Source organism: Cryptotermes secundus, unplaced genomic scaffold (assembly GCF_002891405.2).
Source record: "Cryptotermes secundus unplaced genomic scaffold, Csec_1.0 scaffold221, whole genome shotgun sequence".
NCBI lineage: Eukaryota > Metazoa > Arthropoda > Insecta > Blattodea > Kalotermitidae > Cryptotermes > Cryptotermes secundus.
The window spans coordinates 535,263-561,943 of NW_019722428.1; the positions used below are offsets into that span (position 1 = coordinate 535,263).

Here is a 26,681-nt window from a genome sequence, read left to right on the forward strand (position 1 = left end):
CAAGGCCTCTACCTGTAGACAAACACAGAAAAACGCACACAAACATCCATGCCCTGAGTGGGATTCGAATCCACGATCTCGGCTTCCGAGCGAGCGAAGACAGTGCATGCCTTAGACCGCTCGGCTACCGTGACCGGTCCCTCTGATGTCTACAGATATAAATTGCGGAAAATTTTCTTTTACCTTTGTTCCTGCTTCATGAACGCTGACAATCCGAACAATTCCAGACACCTGCTCTTGACGGCCAATGTCTGGAGTACAACTCAGTATTATAAAAAAAAAAAATATTTCATTTTCTGTAGTTTAACAATTCATTTACTAACCCTCCCAGACAACTTCCGAATCAAATTATTTGGCACTGTGAAGCTAATATAAAGGTGACTGATATTTTAAAACATAACACACTGTTCCTTCATTACCGGTTCAAACTCTGTCTTCATTCATTTATCCCAGAAAGTTGTATTTGCTTCATGAACTTCCGAACTTTACTCTCGAATGCAACATTTCCCTCAGCTAGATTAATTACTGTTGTAACAGTGCATAGGTCCTTTTAAACACTTACAAAGTGGGCCCTTTCATTTCTCTTAACGCCTGAAAGAAAGCTTTCTATTCTAAATTTCTCTTTTATTCTTGGAGGTGGGGTGAGACCAATTCCCTTGACATTTAGGCCTCAAAAATTGACGTACTGTACCCGCCCTCGTATGATAGAATGGAGCAGAGCTGGAGTGACAATAGGCAGGGCAGATCCGAAAGATTCGGAGAAAGGTCTGCCTCATTGAAAATCTGTTCGCAAGAAACCCCAACATGCATTGCCCTGGGATTGAACCAAGGTCTCCCCTGTGAGAAGCCGTTGACTAACCGCCTGAGGCATAGCTTGGCATGGCCTTGTTGTAAACTTAGTGTTAAGACAAATTTGCAGTCCCTCCACTTCGCCATGCAATCCACTTTCATGTGACCCCGATGTCTTGTCAACATGCCACGAACGGAGCCCGTTCAGAGCTGCTGTTGCGACGGGGTGAAAATCTTACAGAAGTAAAAAAACAATATACAAGTGTGGACAAAAAGTAGTGACAACACTGCTGTAACATGAAAGATGTGCGTCAGGTGGCACTAGCGCCGTCTGTAGCTCATAGCAGAAGTTCAGTTGAAGTAGTGCCGTGAGTGGCTCTGGTTGTGTTTCATTGAGTTCCACTGTGCATCGTCAAGTGCAGGAACTCAGTTCAAGCGCCCTAAGAACGTGTTTACGAAATAAGAACAACGCTCCTCTATAAAAATTGAAGTTGCACGAGGTCGTAGTGCACAAAACTGTTATCTGGGACTGCGAAAAGCATGTGGTGATGCTGCTTTGCCATATCGCACAGTGGCACGATGGGAGAAATTGTTCTGAGAAGGGAGGGATGCCATTCAGGACACCCGTCGTTCAGGACGACCCCATGTTGACAACCACACAATTCAGCTTCTTGCTTCTTTGCTGGATGTCGTTCGTTGATGAGCTGTACGGGAGTTAGCTGCCGAGGTAGGCGTATATCACAAAACCGTGCTCCACATTTTGCACGATATTCTTGGATACCGCAAGATTGCAGCGCGTTGAGTACCCCATACAATGTCCGAGGTGCAACAATGGCAACGTTATGCAATTGCACAGGACTTGTTGGACCGGTACCAGAGGGAACGTGACGACTTCCTTGGAAGGATCGTCACTCTGGACGAAACTTGGGCTAGCTCATATGAACCGCACTTGAAGCAACAATCAAATGAATGGAAGCATCCTGGCTCTCCTCGTCCAAAGAAAGTGCGCCCTGCACAGAGTAATGTGAAGGCAATATTCTTTGTGACATATGACACTGATGGAGTGATACTGCACCACACTGTACCTCAACGACAGACAGTAAATGCTGCCTACTGCTGCAATTTCCTGCATAATCGTCTTCGTCCAGCACTCAGGAGAAAGCGACGACACTTGTTGGCAACGAACCCCATCATCCTTCATGACAATGCAAGGGCTCATACTGCTGACGCTGTCAAGGATCTCCTTGATCGCCGCTGGCGATGGGAGATACTGCAACATCAGCCGTACTCATCCGATATGAGTCCGTGCGATTATGATCTCTTTGCCAAAATGAAAGAACCACTGCGAGGGACACGTTACAACACAAGAGAGGAGATTATTCGTGCTATAGGGCGGTCACTGCTGGACATCAACAGAAGGGGACGCGCTGATGGTGTACGACCCCTTCCACAAATTTGGCAGAAGGTGGTACACATGGGGGGCAATTATATTGAAGGAATGTAAGTGTGTTTACCTCAGGTAATAAAGTCATTTCAGAAGTACAGAGGCGTTGCCACTACTTTTTATCCAACCTACTTATCATCTTCCCTGACGTAACCAGCAACGTTCTAGGTATCGCAATTACTCAGTTTTCTTGACTGTTTTATGTGAAAAGCCTTCCCCAGAATTCTTCATGAACAGGAAATACAGGACAAGTCGATTCTAAAGGGTTCTGTCGGTGGTGTACGTGTATAAACCTCAGAATTACTGAGGTTTCCAGCGATTGAGGTTATCTCCTTCTAAGGGGCCCAGCAGTAGGTGCCTCTCCCTCCCCCCCTTGAGGACGGAAACAGATCCAGTTCCCGAAACAGTATGTTTTCTAGCGTCTAGAATACCGGACGATAGACAAAGTGCGAAAACTCAGTAATTCCAAGGGAAAGTAAGTTATCTAGCCTGATTCGAAATCTTGCACCATCGTCCACATGATCGGATCAGATGACTGGGCCAGAAATATTAAATAGTTCATCATTCTCATCTTTGGGTTTCTGAAAACTTCTTCCGCTTCAACCCCAGCCTTACGACACGTGCAGACACAACCGTCTCCTTCTCGTCCAGAGGAGGCCACTGCATCTGCAGCGTCTATCTGTTGCCCCTAATTTGTGTTCTTTAATTCATTCTTAACAACCACACGTTTTGCTTCATGACGGGGCTCTCGACGTCTTCATGTCCTCGGTTGTTAGGTAGTTTGCGGCTACGTCTGAGTCTGCGCTTCGCTGGTCACAGAGCAAGAAAGTTTGGCTTATTAATCCACTTACAACTTCAATTGTCACCGCTACGTAAATGTTTTCCTTTGTTCACCGTCTGCATGAAAAATATACACGACGTTTTGGAGGATGGTTTTGTCTTCCCGTCTTCAGGTTAAATGAAACTCTCACTAGATAAAGTGATTCTTCATCAGTAAGGATTTTATTTGGACAATGTCCATTGCCTGAAAAACAAATTACGAGTGTGTATGACGATCCGACAACAACCAGATCACTCAGATATACTCGTATGAAGACAGGTTCACGAGGAATCGGATTTCGATCTACGGCAGGGACAGATGTCCTCTTCTCCATAGTGTCCAAACCGGCTCTGGGGTCTGCCTACCTAACGTCCTACACAAGACAATTCACCTCTATCTAGTACCGAGGTTAAGAACAGGTGGAGCTATACCTACAGTCCCTAATCCGTTTTCATAGCGTGTTGCTCAATCAATTAAGCACAGGGACAAATTTACCTTGCCTCACTCCAGTTGTGATGTGTGAGCAGATCAGAAGAATGAAGATGAAAATATTATAATTTCGTCGCATCGGTTTAGAAAGCAGAGAGTGTTAATTTGGTTCATTATTTACACTTTCATGTAGGTCTACTGGACCATAAAGGCCTCAGTTCCATCTGTCCCGTAGAGGCAGTCCTGCCAACCATGACAAATACCACCAAACTGTTCACATACGTTCAAAGTCCAAAGAAAAGTAACTTATCTCCGCGGTGACAGTAATTAGTAGCAATTAACGACCATGCCAACTGTCAGTATGCAAGATATTCTAGTGCTTCGCCACTTTCTGCACGTCCATTTTCATGCTAGTAACATACGAAAGCACAGAGTTTGGGCCCATCTCGAGGTGGGTCCTGTTTGCTGAATATTACGGGAAGTTGGGTCTGTCCTTTCGCAAGTTTCATCTTACTGAATGGATTTATATGAAATTTAGTCTCACCAGTCTTTCTTAAAATTGAGATATTTGTGGCGCTAACGGCAGTCATAAGAAAACCATTCCATACTGAAGATGGAGGCTGTATATCCCTCTTACAGGTCGGTAAACTTCTACCAGACTACAAGGTGTCATATATCAGAGCAAGATATTCTCATCAAAATTGTTGATTTTTTTTAACTTTGGTTCTTAGCGGCCCAGTATAACCTTTTTTTTATGCGACGTCAAGCTTCGTCAGTTGTCACCAAAACTGTCAAGGCATAAAATAAGTTGTCCCTGTGCTTAAAAAGTAATCACTACGCCATGAAGGCGTATGGTGGAGTGGATGTGTAGATCCACATTTTCTTGACCTCGGCACTAGATTGAGGTGAGTTGTCAGCTTCACACCTCACTACAGCCACGGTACCCATTGGACAGAAGTTTGGGTAAGCCCTAGAGCCGGTCTGGACGATTTGGCGAAGAGAAAATTCTTGGCCCTACCGGGACTCGAGCTCGGACCCCTCGGTTGTCCAACCAGTAGCCAGTCGCTATGCTGACTACGCTATCCCGTCTCAGAAAATACTCTATGTGACAGAAATTATACATCGTAATAATATATCAATTTTATTTGGAATATTTATCCGGTATAGCGAATATTAACAAAATAAGCTACAAGGAAAAACAATTTCTGGCTATATGCAGTCAAATAACTGAAGACGTGGAACAGATCATGAAGGTCAATGAGCCATACCAATTGCAGAGAATGGATCCGGAAAACGCAAGACACGCGAAGCTGAGCAATGCCTTTACTTTTTGTCTCCCAAGAAACGCCTCAAGTCAGTTGTGCGTTAACCCTTCAAAGCACAGCTATTTCTGTACTCAGGGCAATTGCACGCTTTACTGTTAAAAATCTGTAATCCACACAAACAACTTAAAGCTGCCAAGGAAAACATCTTATATTTTACGGAAGGAAATGACGACACCCTGAGTGAAGCAAAACAATAAGTAACAAATTATAAAATAATTTTATATTATTTTAATTAAAAAGAAGACTACAGCGAGTGGTTTTTTAGAATGAATTGAAACAGTGAAACAGTGTAGCAGTTTCGACACAATTTCGACACAATCTTAATTGAATAGCTGTAAAAAAAACTGAAGATGGCCGTTTGAGGCCGAAACATGTACTGTTAGAGAGTGTATTGAAGTGTAAAATAAAAAGTGTTGCAATTTAGACGGATTATAGACAAATGGACGCTAACATAAAAGCAGAACAATAATAGAAAATACACTTGAAAATTATTAAAACTAAACGAGTTAAAAAGGTAATAAAATCAACGCTAAACCAACCATATTTTGCCCACAAAGTGAGGTTATGTGTTCCATGTGGTTCTCAGCAATAACAAGTGCCCCCTTAAGCAACTGGCTGTGCAGTGTTTCCTGCGAAGCAGGAACTCAATTTCTAAATATTATTTCAATTTCCAATTCGACATTAATTCAGAAAATCAAAATTCCGCGACCAGCCCACTGTGTCTTAGAATTCTAACGCATTCACTTTCACTCTACTGTTATCAGAAGGGCGAACGGGTGAAGCCTGGGAACCTTCTAACAAATCGATTGCCCCCCGCCGCAATAAGGCGTCTCTAACTTCTCCCACGTCTTTTCACTTTCATCTGCTCTTCTGCTATATGTTCTACCTACCTCTCTCTCTCTCTGTCTCTCCGCGCTCCGAAGGGTTGTCAGAAAGCTACTGACACCGAAGAATATGACTGACAGAAACACACGACAGCGCGTTATTCCGAAGCGTGAAATGAATATGGGCTTGCTGTTCCGTCAGACCTTCATTTGTACCACTTAGCTTCCAATTACAGGCAACGTTACAGTGGCCGGCCGCTCAGCGACAATGCTAATGGGGGGTGAGACACAACAGCTGACAAACATTTTGATATCCTTTCATCCTTTACTGACAACATCCTACAAATGATTGGGTATTTGTCCTGGTCATAAACTTTAACATGTACAGGACACAACTGGGACAGCGCAGTCGGTATAGCGCCTGGTTACGAGCTGGACGTCCGAGAGGTCGCAGTTCAAGTCCTGGTAGAGGCGAGATTTTTCTGTTCTCTGCGTCGTCCAGACCGGTTCTGGGGCCCACCCAGTCTCCTATCGAATGGGTACCTGGGGCTCTTTCCCTAGGGGTAAAGCGGCCGGATCGTGAAGCTAACCATTCATCTCCAACTAGTGCCGAAGAAAAGAATAAGTGGATGTATATATCTACTCCTCTACATGCCTTCATGACGTGGTGCTTAAGTAGTTAAGCACAAGGACAACTTTACTTCTTATAGTTCTCTTCCTACACATCTTCATAAAGTTGACAATTTGGATATCACGCCTAGTCACAAACTTCAGTTATGGCCTATTACTCGATAGAATACCGTATTTACGCATGTATAGGCCGCACATTTTTTGCCAAAAATTCAAGAGGAAAACTGGGGTGCGGCTTATATTCGAAATCACACTTCATTTAAAAAAATATATATTTATAATTAGTAATACAGGTGTTCTACTCCTGAAATAATATTCCAAGAAAATTATTTTTTCTATAATTTCTGTCTGAAAATTGTGCTGCGGCCTATACATGCGTAAATACGGTATATCAAACCTGATCACAAACATGGCCCTTGTTAGAAACTGACAGACATATGCAAAACGTTTAGATGTCAATCAATAAAACCAATAGGCCTAATGGGCGAAATCATTTTCATATTCCTACAAAGGTTATGCCTATGTAGGCCTGTACCGACATCAGCGGCAATGCGACGGAGTTGTACACGGGTGCTGATTCACGGCTTCTTTTTCTAAGAAGATCGAATATTATTTTCACTTGATCTTACGCAACATCGTTCGGCTTCCTGTACTTAACCTCTGCAGTTGATACAACGGAGCCAGTATATTTCTCTTACATTTTCAGAGATCCAGATATATTCCACTTGTCAGTCATTTCATCATTAACACATTCCTTCTGACAACTGCTCTTAAAGTCTTTCGTTCCACAGTTTCGTGTTGGTGTTACCAGTTGGTCATAATTTTCGTTGCCTGGTCCATAAAATAGAGACCTTTTATTCTCTGTTCTACGCCCAACGTTATCTTAAACTCACTGCTTCCAATTAACTTACATATGAATCCAACGACACATATGCAAGATGCATTCAAATTACAGTTCCCCGTGTTTCTCAGACATTCCCTCAGATGGCGTATGTGAATACCTTCCAGATGGCATCTGTGCTGCACTATGGTGGTGCTTCCTACCTATTTTCGCCAGATGGCGCGGAAAGATACATTGTTAAGAACGGTGTGCTTTGGTTGAGTGGATGTCGAACTTTTCTCCGATCGCCTACAGCCATTACCAGGAGGTCTATTGTGTCTCTTTTCCTTCCATACCTGAAGACAACATCTGTTTGAGGTTACTGCAAGACGTGATGTGTACCACTCACCCATCTAGTCCCTGCTCCGCCGGGGCCGACCCACCTTCCCCTTGCGCACGCCGGTTCCTGTGTTCGTGGCTGTGCCCCCCGCGACGCCGGAACCCTTGAGCAGCTTGTGCCAGTCCTGCTCGCAGATCAAGCTGCCTGCAAGGAGGTAGTAGCGGTCGCCTGGAACGAGCTGTGCCCCGCATTTGGAACACGTGAAACACTTGAGGTGGAATACTTGGTGACCGCCGGGTTGTTGCTGAGGCCCTCCTCCGTGGGCGGCCGCCTGACCTGTCCCGCTGCCGGCCCTCATCACGAACTCGCTCGCGGGAATCGTCTGCCCGCAAGCTGAGCACGCTCCAGATATTCCGAACATCCTGCAACAGCGCAAACGCATTACACACCAACAGGAACGAACATAACTTGCACTTACCACACTCATATAGCCTTTTTTTTTTTGTCTAGGAACAGCAGTTATATCGGAAATGAAATTCTGTTCTCAAGGATGCGTGGATACTTGGAATTTATGGATGTAGACAAAAGGATAACATTAAAATTATCTTAGATAAATACGGTAGTGGGTCTGAAACGGGGTCCACTCAGCCTCGTGAGGGTAATTGAGGAGCTCTTTCAAGGAAATAACGGCTCCGGTCTAGAACACCGAAATTAACGGCCGTGGGGATTCGTTGCGCTGACCACGCGACACCCTCTATCCGCTAAAGTTGGGACTAACTTCGTCGAGAAGCGGCCGTCTCTCGGTCGGTTTAGTTCGCTTGCGGACTGAAACCACGGAGTTTGTTCGTTTTCGTAGATAAATACGCCGTGAAGACATGTAATGCGATAAGTTGCTCAGGACTGGCTTCTGCTAGTTCAGGGAAATCACCTGTGAAGGTGTGAACTGAAATGGACTAATAGCGAGCTTCTGTAATGACGATACAGACTCACAACTGGAGGAAATCTCTCGACTAGTGTAATAGGGTTGTCAACTGTTTAACGACTGTTTCATTTATTGCTTATTTAGCGAAGCTTTAATTTATAGTTATTTACAATAGAATGCTTAGGAATGACGAAATTAATGGATTTGGAAGTGGTCTTAGCCCATTTTAAGGGAACTACTGTCGAGTTGGACACACGGTAGCGTAGTTAGTCGAGGCACTATGCTACACGCCGGAAGATCGCTGGTTCGAATCCCGACGAGGTGGATTTTTTTTTCAATTTACCTAATCCTTCCAGCCGCATTATGGCCCTGGGGTCGACTCAGCATCTAACAGAAATGAATACCAGAAATCTTTCTGGCGGTAAAGGGCTGCCGGCGCGTAAGGCTGACAAACTCACCGCAATCTGTGAGCCGAGTGTCTAGAAAATGTGGGAGCCTCAACATCTCACAACCTTATGGGACACCACGGTGTGTTACAGGGATACCTTTACTTACTTACTTTACTGTCGAATTGTCTGTCTGGAAAGAAAGAAGGAAACGACTTACCATGCCCAGCAAACTCCTGCCGTTGATTTCTTGACACAGGCTACGATCTGCTGATTGGCTACAGTCTTAACGGAGATGTAAGGACAGCATAGGGCCGCGCTATAGCTCAAGCGGTTAGCCGCTGGATTCCCAACGCGGTGGCCCGGGTTCGATTCCGGGTCTGGTCAAGTGGCATTTGTGGTGGACAAAGTGGCGCTGGGGCAGGTTTTCTCCGAGTACTTCGGCTTCCCTTGCCAATATTCATTCCACCAATTGCTTCCCAATCACCCTCACCTATCATCTGGAGCTGCCACAATAGGCCAGAAGTGGCCGCAGTACAAGGGACTTAGTCCCACCCCACTAGCAATAAAAAAAACAGGACAGTATACAGTGTTCCTTTCTCCCGGAGAAGGGGGTAAATGGGCCAGAGTGTGAATCTAACCACTCACATTCAATGTCAGAGTCTGGAATACGCAGCGATTTACGCGTTCCTCCAGTCCTTGTTGCTTAAGCACAGGAACAACGCCACCGTACATTATCCGGCTCTCGTTTCGCTGTAGAATGAGCAGAGAAGCACAGCAAAGGTGGACACAAAGGCTGGCCGACTGCTACTGACGAAGACAAGCCAGTCCATCTCCGTCAGTTACTGACGTTATGAAGCAAGATGCTTATCAAGCCAGGCTGAAAATCAGTTGCTTTGTCCAGTAAAGACGGAACGAGTCACTCCAGTGAAACCCAACACAGCGGGTACTCCTGTTTAACATATAGTAATGAGAAACCAGATGCTGTTCTCACACACGCTACCCCAGGGGTATCCAAAGTTTACAGTCTGGGGAAATTTACAGCTCCAGAATAGAATCGATGGTACAGGATATTGAGGAAGAGTTTGTGGCTGTTTTCAGTAAGTCACAGGCCTCATCTCATCATTGGACTCTATCCTTAGTCAGTCATATCCAAACCAAACAATGACATCCAATTTTAGCCTACTTTATTATTATTATTATTATTATTAGAGGGGGTGGGTTTCCCCATGCACTTAGACCAGTTATTGGTCCATTGTGCGTCCCCCTTTAATGTATACTGTCGCCATACCCTACCGATACTGGTGCGTGCTATTAGCCCCGTTCAGCCGACGAAGTCGGCCGTCGGTACCTAATATTTCCCCATCTATCAGAGGCATTGGAAACTACTCGGGAGGGAAATTTTGCTCAGAGGTCTCCTAAAGACATGAGGATCTTTTACGTGCCGTAAATCTACGTCACGGGACCCACGGCTTAAAGTCCATCCCGGAGGACTTGTTCCCTGAATTTTTCAGCCCTTAAAATTTCCACGACCTCCGCCGGGTTTGAACCCGCGTACCTTGAGTCATGAGGTGGGAAGGTTACCCCTAGACTTCGGAGGCCGCTTTTAGCCTACTTTCCTTATATTTACAAAATAAGGAACATAGGCTAAAATAAAAGTAACTTTATGCGACCTCGATGCTGTCTGTGTGTCAGTGAATCCCCCCTCCAAAAAAAAAATTAACTTTTGAGCAGCTAAACCTGTCTCTATGAAACCTGGCATATATCTATATCATGACACCTGAGTCCATTGTCATCGGCGTACTTCACAAAATCCTCTCATCTGTCTTCGTGTCTGTATGTGTACTCGTTACTAGATAAAGGCTCAGTAAAGCTATCTCTCCTTTCGTTGCTAGGCAACGTCTCGGGAAATATGTTCCCGTGGCAACGAATACATGAAACAATAGAAGAACTGTTGGACGCATGTCTGTGAGGTTATCTGTCCCTTAATAGTTGCTAGGTAACAGCTCAGTAAAGACGTTCCCGCGACAACGAAGAATATTTGGATGAGCCGTTTCTTATGCGGTCCGTCTCGTATCAAAGGAACGCAGGCGATCAGTTCTTCTCGGAAATTCTTGTTGTTAGGTCATTTCAATATTAGTCTCGCATTTATGCCTAGCGTCCAGAGGCATGACACAGTCAACACGAGTAACCGGATTACAGGGTTCGACCCAAACCACATGCGTCCCAATGTTTTCATGGTGACTTATTCAGCGCCTGAGCTGCGACCAAAGACACTTCTTCACACACGCGTCAATGGTATGCATAAATGGATAGGGGCCGTGAGTCTGCCTGAAAGTAACGTTCCCGCTCTTAATTAATTAAGCACCGCGCTATGAAGACGTATAGGGGAATGGAGGTATAACCTCAACATTCTTGTCTTCATCACTAAATGAAGGTGAGCAGTAAGTTCTTACGCCCCGCCCGCTTCACCCCCGGGGGAAAGAGCTGCCGATACCTACTGTACAGGAGGCTATGTGGGTCCCAGACCCGGTCTGGACGCTACTGTGACCATTTTAATTTTCATTACGTTAACCTACATTTATTTTCGTGTGAGCCATGCAAGATGTAGGTTTGCGTTGCGAGAAATAAAACGGTCACGAAGAATCAATCTCCTCCGCGGTGAGTAGTTGTAATATGGTACTCCAAGTGGCCTGGGTTCGATCTCGCCGTCACAATAAGCGAATATAAATTAATTAGAGCACTGGTGTCGGATTACGGAACAAATCCAAGTACCGTTAAACAAGTTATCCCTGTTCTTAACTAATTAAGCACTACGTCATGAAGGCGTATGGGGGAGTGGATGTATAGATCCACGTTTTCTTCACCTCGGCATTAACTGGAGGTGAGTGCGGCTGCTTTACCCCCGGGAAAGGAGCCCCTGCCACCCATTTGATATAAGTTTGGGTGGACCCAAGAACCGTTCTGGACGACGTAAAAGTAAAAAAAGTATAGTTATCCCTGCAAGAGGCCGCGAAGGCCCATAGGGTTGTGACAATAGGCTCAAAGATGGCGGTAAGGTTGTCAGGTTGTCCCCAGGAAAATTATTTAATTAATTCCTGGTACTAATTTCTGTTAGAGGCTGAGTCGACCCCAGGGTCATAGTGCGGCCGGAAGGACTAGGTCAATTGAAAAAAATTCCATGACCTCATCGGGACTTGAACCCGCGATCTTCCGGCTTGTAGCATAGTGCCTCTGGACGAAGTAGAGAAGAGAAAATTTCTTGACCCTACCAGGACTCGAACTCCGAACCCTCGGTTTTCCAGCCCGTAGCTAGTCGCTATACCGGCTACGCTATCCCGGTTCCCTGCTCAATTAGTTACAGAGCCAAAATTTCTTCTATCCTCAGATTTCATGGCGATTACAATATGACACTTCCTCTATCCCCAGATTTCATGGCGACTACAATATGACACTTCTTCTGTCCTCAGATTTCATGGCGACTACAATATGACACTTCTTCTATCCCCAGATTTCATGGCGACTATAATATGACACTTCTTCTATCCCCAGATTTCATGGCGACTACAGTATGACACTTCTTTTATCCTCAGATTTCATGGCGACTACAATATGACACTATCAAAACAATGGCCGAAAGAGACTGATCGGTCGAGCGTTGTTCGTTGCTGTGGACCTATATAAGAACCACAGAAATAAATACATTCAAAGCACAAGTTGAATATTTATTAATATTCTGTTTTCTGTGCCGATTCCCACATTACAAACGTCAATCAACCTCGTCTATGTTTAAGCATATTTTCAAAATACCCCCCCCCCGACCCTGCAGCGCTTCAAACCGTACAATGCGAAGGGCATCAAAGTGAAACATGGCTACAGAATAATTGGTAGCTGATTTAATTAGCTGTATGGTTGCTATATATTCCACGGCTGATGGATTCTAATAATAATACTAACAAACATAATTAAAGGTTATAATAATAAATCGAAGAGTTTTATATTGGGAAAGTCCGCAGGGAAATTGTTCACGCTACAAGCCCATTGTTACGCAACACAATGGATGGGTACACAAAGCAACGGTATTAATTTGTGGATCAAGTGTGAAGAGCTTGTTCGCCCGCCGAAATGACGTCATATTATTCGCCAACTCGGCCATTGTTTCGTATTGTGCTGCGAACTGAAACAGTGCCGATAATGCAGGCTCCTTACTTGGTCAACAGAGCTCTCGATACCTTCTGACTTTTGACACGAATTTTGGGATCATCCCGTCCTAATGCTTTTCCTGATAATGTGCTCTGAAAGTACTGTCACGCGCATGAGTAACTCTAGACGGGGTTTGGATTGGTGCATATATTTATTGACCACTTACAGGTCGTAACTACAAATAACTATAACAGAATCGCTATTGCCACACTACACTCTTCACTAGAGCACACAGTCTACTGTTCTCAGTCTGTTGCTAAACATTTCTTGGTAGCGGCTCTAACAATGGCTACTCCTCTGCCTCCGGCTCAAGTTCTCTCTTCACAAACTCCTGTACAGAACTGTCAACTGAGTCTGTCTCTTGCTTATAACATCTCGGCACGGATCACGCAGAAAGGACAGCTTTCCAATTGTTGTAGTCCTACTGTTGCATTATTAAGAATCTAGAATCTTGCGTCCCACTTGTCAGTTAGTAAAAGAAATCTAGTGCCATCATAATAGAAACAATGCTTGCTATTATTTCTCAAGAAGTCTACTTTTAAACAATTTTGTATTGTATTACTCATTAACAAGAAGTTCTTGGAAGAACTAATCGTCTACGTTCCTTTGATACGACACGGACCGCATAGAGAACTACGCTTACAAAAGTAATTCTATTATTGGGTGTGTATTCTTCGCAGCAGCCGGTCACGGTAGCCGAGCGGTCTAAGGCATGTACTGTCTTCGCTCGCTTGGAAATCGGGATCGTGCGTTCGAATCCCACTAGAGGCATGGATGTTTGTGTGCGTTTTTCTGTGTTTGTCTACAGGTAGAGGCCTTGCGACGAGCTGATCACCCGCCAAAGGAGTCCTACCGTATGTGTAAGATCTAGAAAAACCGAAGTGAACGGAGTGCATGGAGGTAGGCCTAGGCCCACTGGGGCTGTAGTGCTAAGGAGAAAAAAATTCTTTGCAGCAGTAACATTTGTATCGAGCCGTTGCCTACAAACGATAGGAGGGATACACTTACAGAGTCAAGGATTGGTTGGAGGGATTTATGAAGTACGCCGTTTAGATGGGCTCAGGTGCCATGACATGCATACCAAGTGTCATAAAGATGGTTCAGCCATTCAGAAGTTGATAAGGGGAGATACACATACACGCTGACAGCATGGTGACCGCATAAGCCTACTTTTATTTTTTTCCAAATAAGTAAAACGGGCTACTAACAATGTAAATTTTCCCATGTCATTAATTAATTAATTAAGCACCACGCCATAGAGACGTATGTGGGAGTGGAGATATACGTAGCTCCACTGTTCTTGACCTCGGCACCAGACGGAGGTGACTGATCAGTTTCACGTCCTGCTCGTTTTACCCTAAGGGAAGGAGTCAGTCCCCGGTACCCACATGACAGATGAGCCGGTCTGGACGCTGCAGAGGAGACAAAAATATCTTGCCCCTATCGAGAATAGAACTCCGGCTGTGCAGCCCACAACCCGTCGCTGCATGACTGAGCTACCCCGGCTGGAAGTTTAAGACCTCACTTCCCAGCAAGCCGAGCGCCAGATCTAGCCAATGGGAAGCATTAGAGTCACTGAGAGCTTTCAAGACACACGGAACGAGATGAAAGGGCATTCGGACACGATATCTAAAATTGAACGATATTCTCAAAGTGTTAAGGCAGTAGCTAAACTAAATCTGTAATGCGTTTCATTCGATAATCTTATACGCCTCTACCCAGACGCAGTAATAATAAAAGCAAGGCGTGCAGAAGCGTACACACACTCTTTCTATGGGTCTACAGCCGTTTTGACCTTGGTCGCTTTTTCAGTTTCTAAATCCTATACACAGTCGGTATGACTCCTTTGACGGGGGATCAGCCCATCGCAAGGCCACTAACAACACAGAGAACAACATAAACACAGAATAAACGCACATAGACATCCATGACTAGAATGGGATTTGAACCCACGATCTCAGTGTTCGGCGTACAGGCGTATTTTTTTCTCTCTTCTTGCTCCCACTTCGGAGCATTTCTCAGTTTTACAGACGGTAGGACTCATTGGACGAGTGATCAGCTAGTCGCAAGGCCTCTATCTAAAGACGGGACAAGACTAACACAAAAATAAACGAATACACACACCAAATATCCATGCCTTGTGTGGGATTCGAACTCACGATCCCGGCTTCCGAGCGAGTGAAGAAATTTCATGCCTTAGACTGTATTCATAAGAAAATCGTCTGCCAGGTGACCAGCAGCGAAATCATACGTCCCACTACAAGTTCGTACATACTGAAGCTCTGTACCGACGGAGTTTACACTTTGAACGACCGAGAATTCTGGAAGCAAGGCAGATACTGGGACATCAGTTTCCAGGTACTTTTTTAAAGTTTTCGACCCATTACTTTGAAAGTGAAAAACAGATCACAGATAGTCATTACACTAGTCTGGAACTCAACAGACTTCTAGAACGTGGCACACACTTGCTAGAAATAAGACAATAGGAAAGACAGTCCCCGACGAGTCGTGAATGCTAAGTGGAAAATGAAGATGTGGTAGCAATGGGTCACAATAGAGGGATTGCAGTTCTGAAATGGCATGCATAAATAGAGGTCAGAATCCTCAGTACTTAGCTTGCTAATAAAAAAGTCCGAACCACGAGTAGTGATTGAGTATGACACTATTAAGTCTCCGTCCGTCATAACTAGAACGTCCACGTTGTACCGCGAGTTGTTACTAGTTCGTAGTTCTTGTCAGAGCAAAGAAACCATTCGTGATGGAAGCAGACGGAATCTGAACTGCCACACTTCCAAACAGATTGAAGTCTCCATGGACTGGGACGAGTGCACTGGAAAAGCTGCCACATGAAAAGATGAAGCGAAAAATAAGTGTGCATAGGTAAGGCTGTGTTGAGCGTCCACCCTCGTTTGGACTGCTTTTACTCTTCATTAGAAAGGGACAATGTGACAGACGAAACACAGCAAATACGTATTACACGTATTACAACGAATCTGACATTTTTCATATCTGTGAACCACATAAATAATCAGACAAAAACCCATAATGTTACCAGTATCTTGGTTTTTCTCAATAAAATAAAGTTTAGAAACTGCTGTGCGTAGCAGATCCAGAGGCCACCCCTCCCACACCCTTCCTCTCCTCTTCAACGTTGCCCGTTTCTCTCTCCTTTTCCTTCTTATTCTTATTATCGTCCATCTTCTTTATCTTTCACACTTATTATTCTCTTAATCTTCCTTTGTTTCTCTTCCTACTGCATCTCCCTTTTCTGCTCATACGCCATCCATTTTACTTCTTTATCAAAATTATCGTTGTCTTGTTTCTCTTCAGTGTCCTGACCCGCACAATACTGTGGGGCCGGGGTTCGCATGCCACAGCGGTCGCCCAAGCGTGTATAACCGGCTCTGCTAGCGGACAGAGCAACGTAGGGCAGTGCAGGTGAAGCAAGCGCTGCAACATCTCCGTGGGGGCGCGTGATACCGGGCAACAGACGTGTTTCATTCCGTCTGTAAACATACACTGAATATTCTGCTGTTTTGCCTCATTTCTGACAGAGCCCTCGGTGGACAGCCACACCTTGACAGAGAAGCACGCATAATCTCGAACTTAATTCTATCAAATTTGCCATAAAAATGTCGTGGCGTGGAGGTATAACCCTTTTCCTTAAGACTTTTAATTGAAAGAAGGTTTAGATTTGGTGAATGTTTAATGAGACACAGGGAAATATTTCTACTTCCAGTTGATGCGATCAGCTATAAATACAAACGCAATGAGAGGACACCAAGGCAAGAAGCACGGTGAACGGGCTGAGGAAAAATATTTCGCACTCCGTCCAATCATATTTTGTAATAATCCACAATTCTTAACCATTCGTGGAGCTGTAGCCAGATTGATTAATCAATTTAGTCGTGTCGGCCATGTTTTCCTGCAGACACCGCACTCCCCTGCAACTAGCGCCCTCCAACTAATTGCGTCCATATAAACAGCGACGCGGTTCTTTTATACGTGCTGTAAATTAAAAGCAGATGGAATTTTCTTTGCTAAATTGGATGGCCCAAACAGTGACCTTTCAGTAATGAAAAATAAAAAAAGAAGGGTAGTTAATACGTTTTACCAATAAAAACAAAAGTCTTCTCCTTTTTTAAAATAAAATATATTCCATCTTGTTCCTAACATAATTATCGATCACTTAATTAAGTGCTCGACCCCACAGTCGTTACTGTGCGCCAGGCTGGAAGCGCTCTTTGTCGAGGCGAGGCAGGCGAGTCAGGCAGAATGGGGGCGGATGGCACAGAAGCGAGGCCAGCCATAGATCACGAGACAGGTGGCTGTGGTTTCTTCTTCTTAACTATTTGATTGAATCACAAGTCCTCACAAAGCTAATGAGATGTGCTGGGCTCGTGTTTGCCAAACAAACAGCTGCACTGGACTGCCCTGCAAGTGTTTTTCACAGAATAATATGAAGTAGTGGTAAGCGTTTTCGCTTCATATTCTAGAGGTCTCGCGTTTGAACCTTGGCCAAGACTATTTCCTTCTACATCCGGTTCATCAGTCATGAACACCCTGTCAGATCCATCTGATGTCTCAGATATAATAACCTTGGAAGCATCTGTTAATTCTCTAGTTATAATGACACACCAATGGAGGACAGCAATCGAATTATTTTTGGAAAGCGGAAAATTGAAAGACCTGGGAACGGGGAGATTAGAGATATTAGAATTGAATGGGGCACATCAGTGTCTAGCCTGCGCTGATGATGTTAATTTTTTTCCCTTGGCACTACAGCCCCAGTGGGCCTAGGCCTACCTCCATGAACTTCTCCGTTCACTTCGGTTTTTCTAGATCTTACACATTCGGTAGGACTCCTTGGGCGGGTGATCAGCTCGTCGCAGGGCCTCTACCTGTACACAAACACAGAANCCTCAGACCGCTCGGCTACCGTGACCGGCTGATATTAATTTACTGTGTGAAAATATAAATACCAAAATAAAAAAAAACACACACATTTATTGGACGCTACGAAGGAGGCAGACATAAGATAAGTAAAGTAAAGTGAAGTAAAGTTAAGTTACCCCTGTAACAGACCGTAAAAGCCCATAGGGTTGTGCGAGGTCGAGGCTCCCACATCTTCTTTAGACAATCGGTTCACAGATGGCGGTAAGGTTGTCAGCCTTACTCGCCGGCTGCCCTTTACCCCCCAGGAAGTTTCCTGGTACTCACTCATTTCTGTTAGAGGCTGAGTCGACCCCAGGGCAATACTGCGGCTCTAAGGATTAGGTAAATTGAAAAAAAAAATCCTATGACCGCATCGGGATAAGAACCCGCGACCTTCCGGCTTGTAGCATAGTGCCTCAACCAACAACGCTACCTCATAAAACGGCAGATATAAGAGCAAACGTAAAGACAACTGAGTATGTGTTGACCCGACACCAACGGCATATGTAACTAATCATATTGTCACGTGTAGGGGGTGACTATTAGATAGTGTTTAGATTGAATGACTGGATTCATTGACGCTTTGTACTCACCACTCGGAACTACAGGTAACTACAGAGCTACCGCTAATCTCCGCAATTTACAGTTCAGTGCTGCAAACACTAGTGTCCTCAGTCTAATACAGTCTCCACTACCGTTTCCTGGCAACGGATTTTAACACATAAACTTTCTAAGAGTCTAACTGAATCACACACTCCGAATAACACTGTACTGCAGCACACATAAAGATTTCTCTTCAGTGCCGTACTTTAAATTCTTGAGTGAACACACTCGAGTCTTCCATCACCTTCCGGTTCTCTGCTGCAACCGCCAACTATCTCGTTGCCATCTCATCTTAACCATCTTCGACTATCTACCCAAAAGACTCAAAGTCAAAGCCACATTGCGACTGATGGTCGGTCAGTCAGTCAGTCATTCAGTCTTGGTGTCGAGCCCAATCTGGGGCTTATGACCAGCTATTTATTACTGCTTGACTGTTAAGGTCTTGTTATTGTGGGGCGCCCTCTCTGACTAGAGGACGGGTCCGTCTTTTATTAGAACACAGTTATTTTTGTTATATAATCTCGGAGCGGCCCCAAGAGAAAACACCATTTCCTAATAATTCCTCTATCGTTATAGAAACATTTACCTCACCGCTGCATAGAAACGGCGGTTCTTCTATTGTTGCGTGCGTCTTCATTTCAGCGGGAACCTGTTTACCGAGTTGTTGGCTAGCAACGAACATCCACTCTCGCTCCGCTATTCCCGTGTCATGTCACAATAACATAAACATGGATAATCATTCCTTCGAAAATGTGGCAAAATTCAAATATTTGGGAACGACAGTAAAAAATCAACACACATTCATGACCTGAGTGGGATTCGAAACAACGATCCCAGCCTCCGAGCAAGCGAAGACAGTTCATGCCTAAGACCGCGTGATTATTGTGACCGGCTCTCAATTACAGTAAACTCCTGATTACTGATTATTACTTATTACTGATTACTGAGACCGGCTCTCAATTACAGTAAACTCCTGATTAACCAAGGGCGAATTATACGGAGGTAATGTTAAGAAAACTGACTGATGTGTCCAATGTCAAAAGATATAAATCATGTGATATTACTTCTTAAAAAGGAACAAGTACAGAATGAAGGGAGTTTAATTTCGCGTTTGAATATGTACCTGAAAACTCGAGAAGGGTTTCTATTTTTTTTTTTAAAGCGTAGAAACGGCACATATGCTTGTCAGATAACACATTCATGTCTCCACCAAATCGCCGTGTACCGTAAAGCCGAGTTCACAAATTACGTATTGCTTTCCCAGCCACCCCGGATAATCGGGAGCCTGCTATATCTGCATGGATCAGAAGTTAACAGGTGTACTAGCCTCACAATCCTCTTTCGTGGGTCCCCTATCTCATCCTCTTGTTTCCCGCTTTATGTCTAGATTTACCATGAAGTGCACCGTCCGTCCATCTACACGATCTTCCCATCCGTTCCTCTGTTCAGTAATATCTCCAGGTAAAAGCTGTCCCTGTGCTTAACTAATTAAGCACTAGGACATGAAGGTGTATGGTGGAGTGGACGTAAACATCCAAATTTTCTTGACCAAGGCACTATTTGGAGGTGAGTGATTAGCTTCACGCCCCAGCCACTTTACCCCCGGGGAAAGAGCCACCGGTATCAATTGGATAGGAGGGTGGGTGGACACCAGAGTGTCTGGACAACGTGGAGAAGTGAAAATTCTTACGCCCACCGGGACTTGAAACTCCGACCCCTCGGTCGTCCAGCCCGTAGCTTACTGCCGACTATCAGGTACATTTCGGATATTAAACTCTCATAAGATTCCCTTCTCTTTATTCCTTTTTCGGATTACAGGCCGTGAGTTACTACCGAACAAAAACAGATCAGTTAATCGCCTGAGTGGGGGACGTAGGCGGGATCGAAGTCAGGTCCATGAAACGAATGCTCTAAACAGGAGGTAACGGTACAACTGAACATGGCCACGAAACCGGCACAGCGGGTCATCCGCTCAATTGGCCAAGTTGAGCGGCGGGGGGAGGTGCAGTAAAGCGACGGTAATACAGCAAAGTGGTGCATAGACAAGGGTTAGTAACGGTGGGGCTGTAAAAGTGTGGCTCGCACCGGGCGTCCACAGCGTCGCATTTTACAGACAGCTGGCACCGATAAACTACAACAGACCTTTTCTTTTTAATTCGTTAGTGGGGGGGTGGAGTCCAGCTGGGTCCACTCGGCACGGCTGCCACTGATTGGCCTAGTGTACCTGCACCGGGTGATTATGGTGGAATGAAGATTGCAGGGGAAACCGAAGTACTCGGAGAAAACCTGCCCCAGGGCCACTATGTCAACCACAAATCCCACTTGACCAGTCCCAGGATCGAACCCGAGCCGCCGCGGTGGGAAGCCAGCGACTAACCGCTTGAGCTATGGTGCGGCCTACAGTGCCGGCTTCATGGGACAGAATCAAGCGGCCGTCTCCTGAATATGAAGACTTACTAACAAATCATCCTAATCAGCTATAGTCAGTGCCTCGTAACTTTAACCGCGCGGAAAGGTAAACGCTGTTGTGGAGCACGCGAAGCTGTACGCTTGCTGTGGTGACGTTCAGAGCTACTCCCCGAGCGGAAAACATTGCCTACGGAGAACAGCTAACAAGCAATACAACTTACTATACAACTGACGACAATCCAAGACGCTACATTCCGAACTGGTAGTACCCACGCTGACGTAAGCTGACAAGACTGCTCCCCCAGCTCCGCGAGAGCTGGTATGACCCCTCTACCGCGGGTAGAGTTCCGAGGAACTAACAGTACAAACCTTTAGATCTGGGTCATGTTCCTAGTAATTTCAAGTTCTCATAAATGCTCATCAGCGCTGCTTCTCAAGAGGCGGAAGCAGTGTCAGATGGATGGTTCCAAGCCGAATGATAGTGTACCCAGCTAAGTGTTGTTACAACAGGTAACTAAGTTCCCAGCGAGTTCACTGACAAAAGTAACCACACATATCTCACCCATAATGAGTTCCTGAAAATCGGCAACCGAAAGCGGAAATGCAAATCAACATAAATCCACGAAAACACATGAACCACATCAGTGCCACGAGGCTCTTCCTAAAATGTCGCACGTGAGTTCAAAGGCATCCGGTAGTTATTCGGGATGTTTACTAGTTTTATTATTATTCTTAGTAGGACGGGACTGGGTCCTCTTGGTACTGCGGCCACTACTGGCCTATTGTACCAGCCCCAGATGATAGGTGAGGGTGATTGTGGAGCAATTGGTGGAATGAAGATTGGCAGGGGAAACCGAAGTACTCGGAGAAATCCTGCCCCAGTGCCACTTCGTCCACCACAAATCCTACTTAACCTGACCCGGGATCGAACCCATGCCGCCGCGGTGGAAGCTGGCGACTAACCGCCTGAGCTATGGCGCGGCCTTTCGGGATGTTTGACTGTCATTGAGAAAACATCTTCGTACTTAACTAGCTAACAAGCCGACCACCAGGACCAGCCTCCTGATACCCGCAATATAAGATGGTAAAGTTGTTCTTGTGCTTAACTAATTAAACACTACGCCATGAAAGGCGTATGGGGAATTGGATGTATAGATACACATTTTCTTGACCTCGGCATTAGCTGGAGGTGAGTGGTCAGCTTCACAACCCTGCCGCTTTTTTTTTTCCTTTGCGCTACAGCCACAATGGGCCTAGGCCTACCATCATGAACTTCTCCGTTCGGTTTGTCTAGATCTTACACATTCGGTAGGACTCCTTGGGCTGGTGATCAGCTCGTCGCAAGGCCTCTACCTGTACACAAACACAGAAAGACGCACACACACAAACTAAACATCCATGCCCTGAGAGGGATTCAAACCCACGATCCCGGTTTCCAAGCGAGCGAAGACAGTACATGCCTTAGACCGCTCGGCTACTGTGACCGGTACCCGGCCTCTTTACCCCCAGGGAAAGAGACCCTGGTACCCATTGGATAGGAAGTTGGATGGACTCCAGAGCCGGTCTGGACGACGTGGAGAAGAGAAAATTCTTGACCCTACAAGGACTCGAACTTTGACCCCTAGGTCGTCCAGCCCGCAGCCAGTCGCTATACCGACTACAATATCCAGGCTCTTACACTGAATACAAATGCAACTTTATTACATGGTCAGTCTGTGTGACGTAGTTAAGCAGCGTCGGCCGAAACTTCGGGATGGTTATAGAAAGACGGCTGAAGAGCGTGAAGACTTCTGTGCAATGTGAAACGCTCCACGACAGGTAGGAACAACAGCAGATGTCCGGTTGCCAATACTGTTACCTCGTCACGTTGTGAGAGAAGTCGCAATTCCTCTATCCCGCAACAAAAGCGAATTGTACAAACAGTTAATTTGCTGGATACAAGCAGCACGCGGGTATCTGCGGTTACTCATATGAGAGGGACAGACTGTGCTACCGGATGTGTGTTTCGCACTCACGAACTTACAAACCGTCCCTTTAGGCAGGTGGTTGCTAAACTGTGGTTCGCAAACTCCAGACAGAAGGAAAGAGACGAAAATACACATGCAAAGATAAATAGTCTTGTATAAGTAAAGGAAATGCGAAAAATAAAGCAATAGATAGGAAATGTGATCATCTAAGATGGAAAGCTCTGACGATAAATGTTCATATTACTGTTTGGCACGAGTTCGACAAGTTTCTTAGTGTAAGGGGAGAACGCCTCTTCTTCAGTTCCGTAATCTTTACTACACAGACGGCAGGACACCTACAACGGGGGATCAGCCCGTCGGATGGCTGCTATCTACACACAGAACAACACAAACACAGAATAAACATAGACACATACATCCATGCCTAGAGTTGTATTGGAACCCATGACCACAGCGTTCGAGCGAACGAAGACAGTTCATGACTTAGACCGCGCGACCTGTTTTTCCTGTGTCAAGCGGAAGGAGCGTGAAGCTGACCATTTCACTCCATCTGGTGCCACGGTCAAGACTGGTGGACCTATACCTCCACTTCCCATACAGCACGGTGCCTAATTAATTAATCCCAGTAGCAGTGATACGGTTATGATGGGCTGAAGTTGTAGTTCCGATGGCGGAGTCAAGACTTTTACTGGAGTAATCATCTGGAAACAGTCAGGATGGTAAGTGGGTGTAACTGGCTCAGCGTCGTGTCCAATGGCGTGCCTTGGACCTTGCGAGAACTTCGTCCCACCGAAACTCTCTAAACATTATTTGCAACGCAGGTTTCAGAACGAACCCTGCATTTGCGACGCGAGCGGCAGGTTTCAACATAGAAGACAAATGAACGAGTCTAATTTGAACACAGCAGAAACGCTTCAGTAACAGCGAGTTGGCTGTCAATCGTATCCTGGGGCCAGACATGTTACGCTCAGTGTCTGGCGATCACAGCACAGTGCAGACGTGAAGCAGACGGGACTCATGCTTGGAGTATTTAGTGACGCTTGTTGGATCACACAGATTATGTAGCATCGAATAGCAAGAAACCATCAACTGCCGAACATGGTAGGCATATTTTAGAATGAAATCCCAGTATGTGTGATGTGTTATACGATAAAATGTGTACACACCAAACACCAACAGCTTCTGCCTGCACGCTGTCAAACTAGGTTTGCGGCTTTCGGAGGTAGTGCATATCACATATTTGATAAACCTCTAACCGTGCATGGAGAGTTGGGATAGCTCTGTCAGTATAGCGACGGGTTATGGGGTGGAGGGCAGGGTTCGATTCCCGGTGAGGGTAAGATTTTTCTCTTCTCCATAGCGTCCACACCGACTCTGAGGCTCATCCGGCCTCCTATCCAAGGGCCAGGCGAAGGTGACGTTGCCCCTCTGCTTAACTAATTAACCATTACGCCATGAAGGCGTATGGGGGGTGGATGTGTATGTCCACATTTTCTTGACCTCGGCACTAGTTGGAGGCGAGTGGTCAGCTTCATGCTTCTGCCGCTTTACCCCCGGCATAAGAACCCCCGATACCCATTGGATAGGAGGGCGGAGGGACAACAGACCCAAACTGGACGACGTGGAGAAAATTCTTGACCCTAAGCAGATTCGAACTCCGACCTCTCGGTCGTCCAGCCTGTAGTAAGTCGCTTTACCGACTACGGTATCTCGACTCCAATTGGTATCATGGACGATTTTCCCGGGAGTAAAGCGGCTGGGGCGTGAATCTGGCCACTCACCTCCATCTAGTGCCAAGACCAAGAATGGAGAACCTACACCTCCACTCCCTCCTAAGTCTTTATGGAACAGAGCTTAATGAATTAAGCATAGGGACAGCTTTACCTTTTTACCTAACCGCGTCAGGAACGAAATAACGCGACTGCCTTATGTTTGCAATCATGTTCTTCACCTGACAGTGCTACGAAATTAAGAGGAATACATTACATTATCTGGGGTACGCGGTAGCGTAGTTGGTTGAGACAATACGCTACAAGCTGGAAGGTCGCGGTTTCGATTCCCGATGAGGTTACTGGATTTTTCACTTGACCTAATCTTCCCAGCCACACTATGACCATGGGGGCAACTCAGCCTCTAACAGAAATGAGTACCAGGAATCTTCTTGGTGAGTAAAGAGCGGCCGGCGCGTCAGGCTGACAAACTCACCGCCATCTGTGAGCTGATTTTCTAGATAAAATGTGGGAGCCTCGACATCTCACAACCCTATGGGCCTCCACGGCCTGATACAGTGACAGCTTTCCTTCTTCTTTGAGGTTTCATTCCTGGAACCAAGTTTCCATGACGCGGTTTGTTGCATCTTCCTCAGACAGGCCTCGCTCTCGCGTTAGTTCTGCTGTATTTGCATTCCGGATTCGTCGTGGTCCGCCCCCTTACGTGGCCTTGCTGAACACCAATCCAGTTCCTGGCATGGCAAGCCGTTTTCTGTGATCTACAGAATCTGCAATGATCTGCATTTCCATCTCCCCGCCAAGACTGGAGAAGTTCTCCATTGATACACGATGTAGGTAGCGCTAGTGATTCTCGGGCATAACATTTATTTTCTGTTAGAGCAACGGCTAGAGTCCACTGAGACTCCAGACCCTTCTGCCACCAGTGAGGTTATGGTGCAGCATACATATGCATAAGTTAAAGCTTCATTTAGTAGAGCAAACTTCTCATATGGAGGCGGGTTAGAATACCTCCACCGTAGCCCTGAGAATCTTAAAGAGCGACGGAAAGGGACCCCGTGCCTGAGGACATAACTGGGGGACATAAATACAGAGTCTTGGTCCTCCACGTTGGGGGTTGGACGAAAAGCTGACGACAGTGCTGTGTATAAAACAGTCATTATGTAAGATTTGAGGCTTTCACGGCGGTGACTATGAAGAAAGCAGTCTTCTGGGATTTGGCACCGTGTATATGTGGTGTTAACCGACGTTTCGGAGGAACGTATCGCCTCCATCTTCAGGGTAGAAGAAAAATAAGAAATCTGCAAGCGAAGAGACCGTGAGATTTACCGGTTCTCACGGTCTCTTCGCTTGCAGATTTCTTATTTTTCTTCTACCCTGAAGATGGAGGCGATACGTTCCTCCGAAACGTTGGTTAACACCACATATACACGGTGCCAAATCCCAGAAGACTGCTTTCTTCAAAACAGTCATTGTTGCGAAACGTAAAGAAGTGAAAATTGGATACGACACATCTGACAGAATAGTCTAAGGAAGGCTGTGGAATAAAGAGGCATGGTTTGCCTATGATAATGATGATGATAAAATCCTAAATTTTAGTCTTTCGTCTAATTTTTGTAATTTCATATCTAATTAATTGGTACTTTTATAGCGAGCAGTGGTTTTCTATGAAATTAGACAGCCTTATAACAAATATGAGACCTGTGTTAATATTCTCAATTTCACGTTAATTTCAACGAGCAGATTTCCCTTGCTATCAATTACACAGACATGGCTTATGTCAGAGAGCGCGGCGTGTTGACATGTTATTCCTCAGATCTCTTCCTGCGCGGTTCCTGCTGACAACATGCTCTTCTGCTTAACCTGCTTAACAGGGCGCATCAAGAGAAAATTCCGAATTATTTCACAAAGTGAGAGAGGCCAACTGATCGCGTCTGTTGGGCGATTTCTTCTCTGGGGTAACATAATGAGGTTAAGGGGCTTCGGGTCACCACTTCTGGATGCACGGGTCCAGCTTGCGCAATAATTCACACACAAATGGGTTACTTTAGACGCTTGCTGCCCGGCGTTCGTTAAGGTCTCAAAGCTTGTTCATTAAAATCTCGCAG

At 45.5% G+C, this 26,681-nt stretch overlaps 1 protein-coding gene across 1 annotated transcript in view; it reads right to left on the reverse strand.

Moving 5' to 3' along the window:
* The window catches only part of LOC111861320 (LIM/homeobox protein Lhx9), a 174,879-nt gene that overhangs the window by 98,290 nt on the left and 49,908 nt on the right, over nucleotides 1-26,681 (reverse strand). Inside the window, exon 2 of the mRNA XM_023845780.1 lies at nucleotides 7,491-7,843. Coding sequence (XP_023701548.1) covers nucleotides 7,495-7,843 — 349 coding nt within the window. The 3' untranslated portion in view covers nucleotides 7,491-7,494. The remainder of the gene's footprint in view (nucleotides 1-7,490; nucleotides 7,844-26,681) is intronic.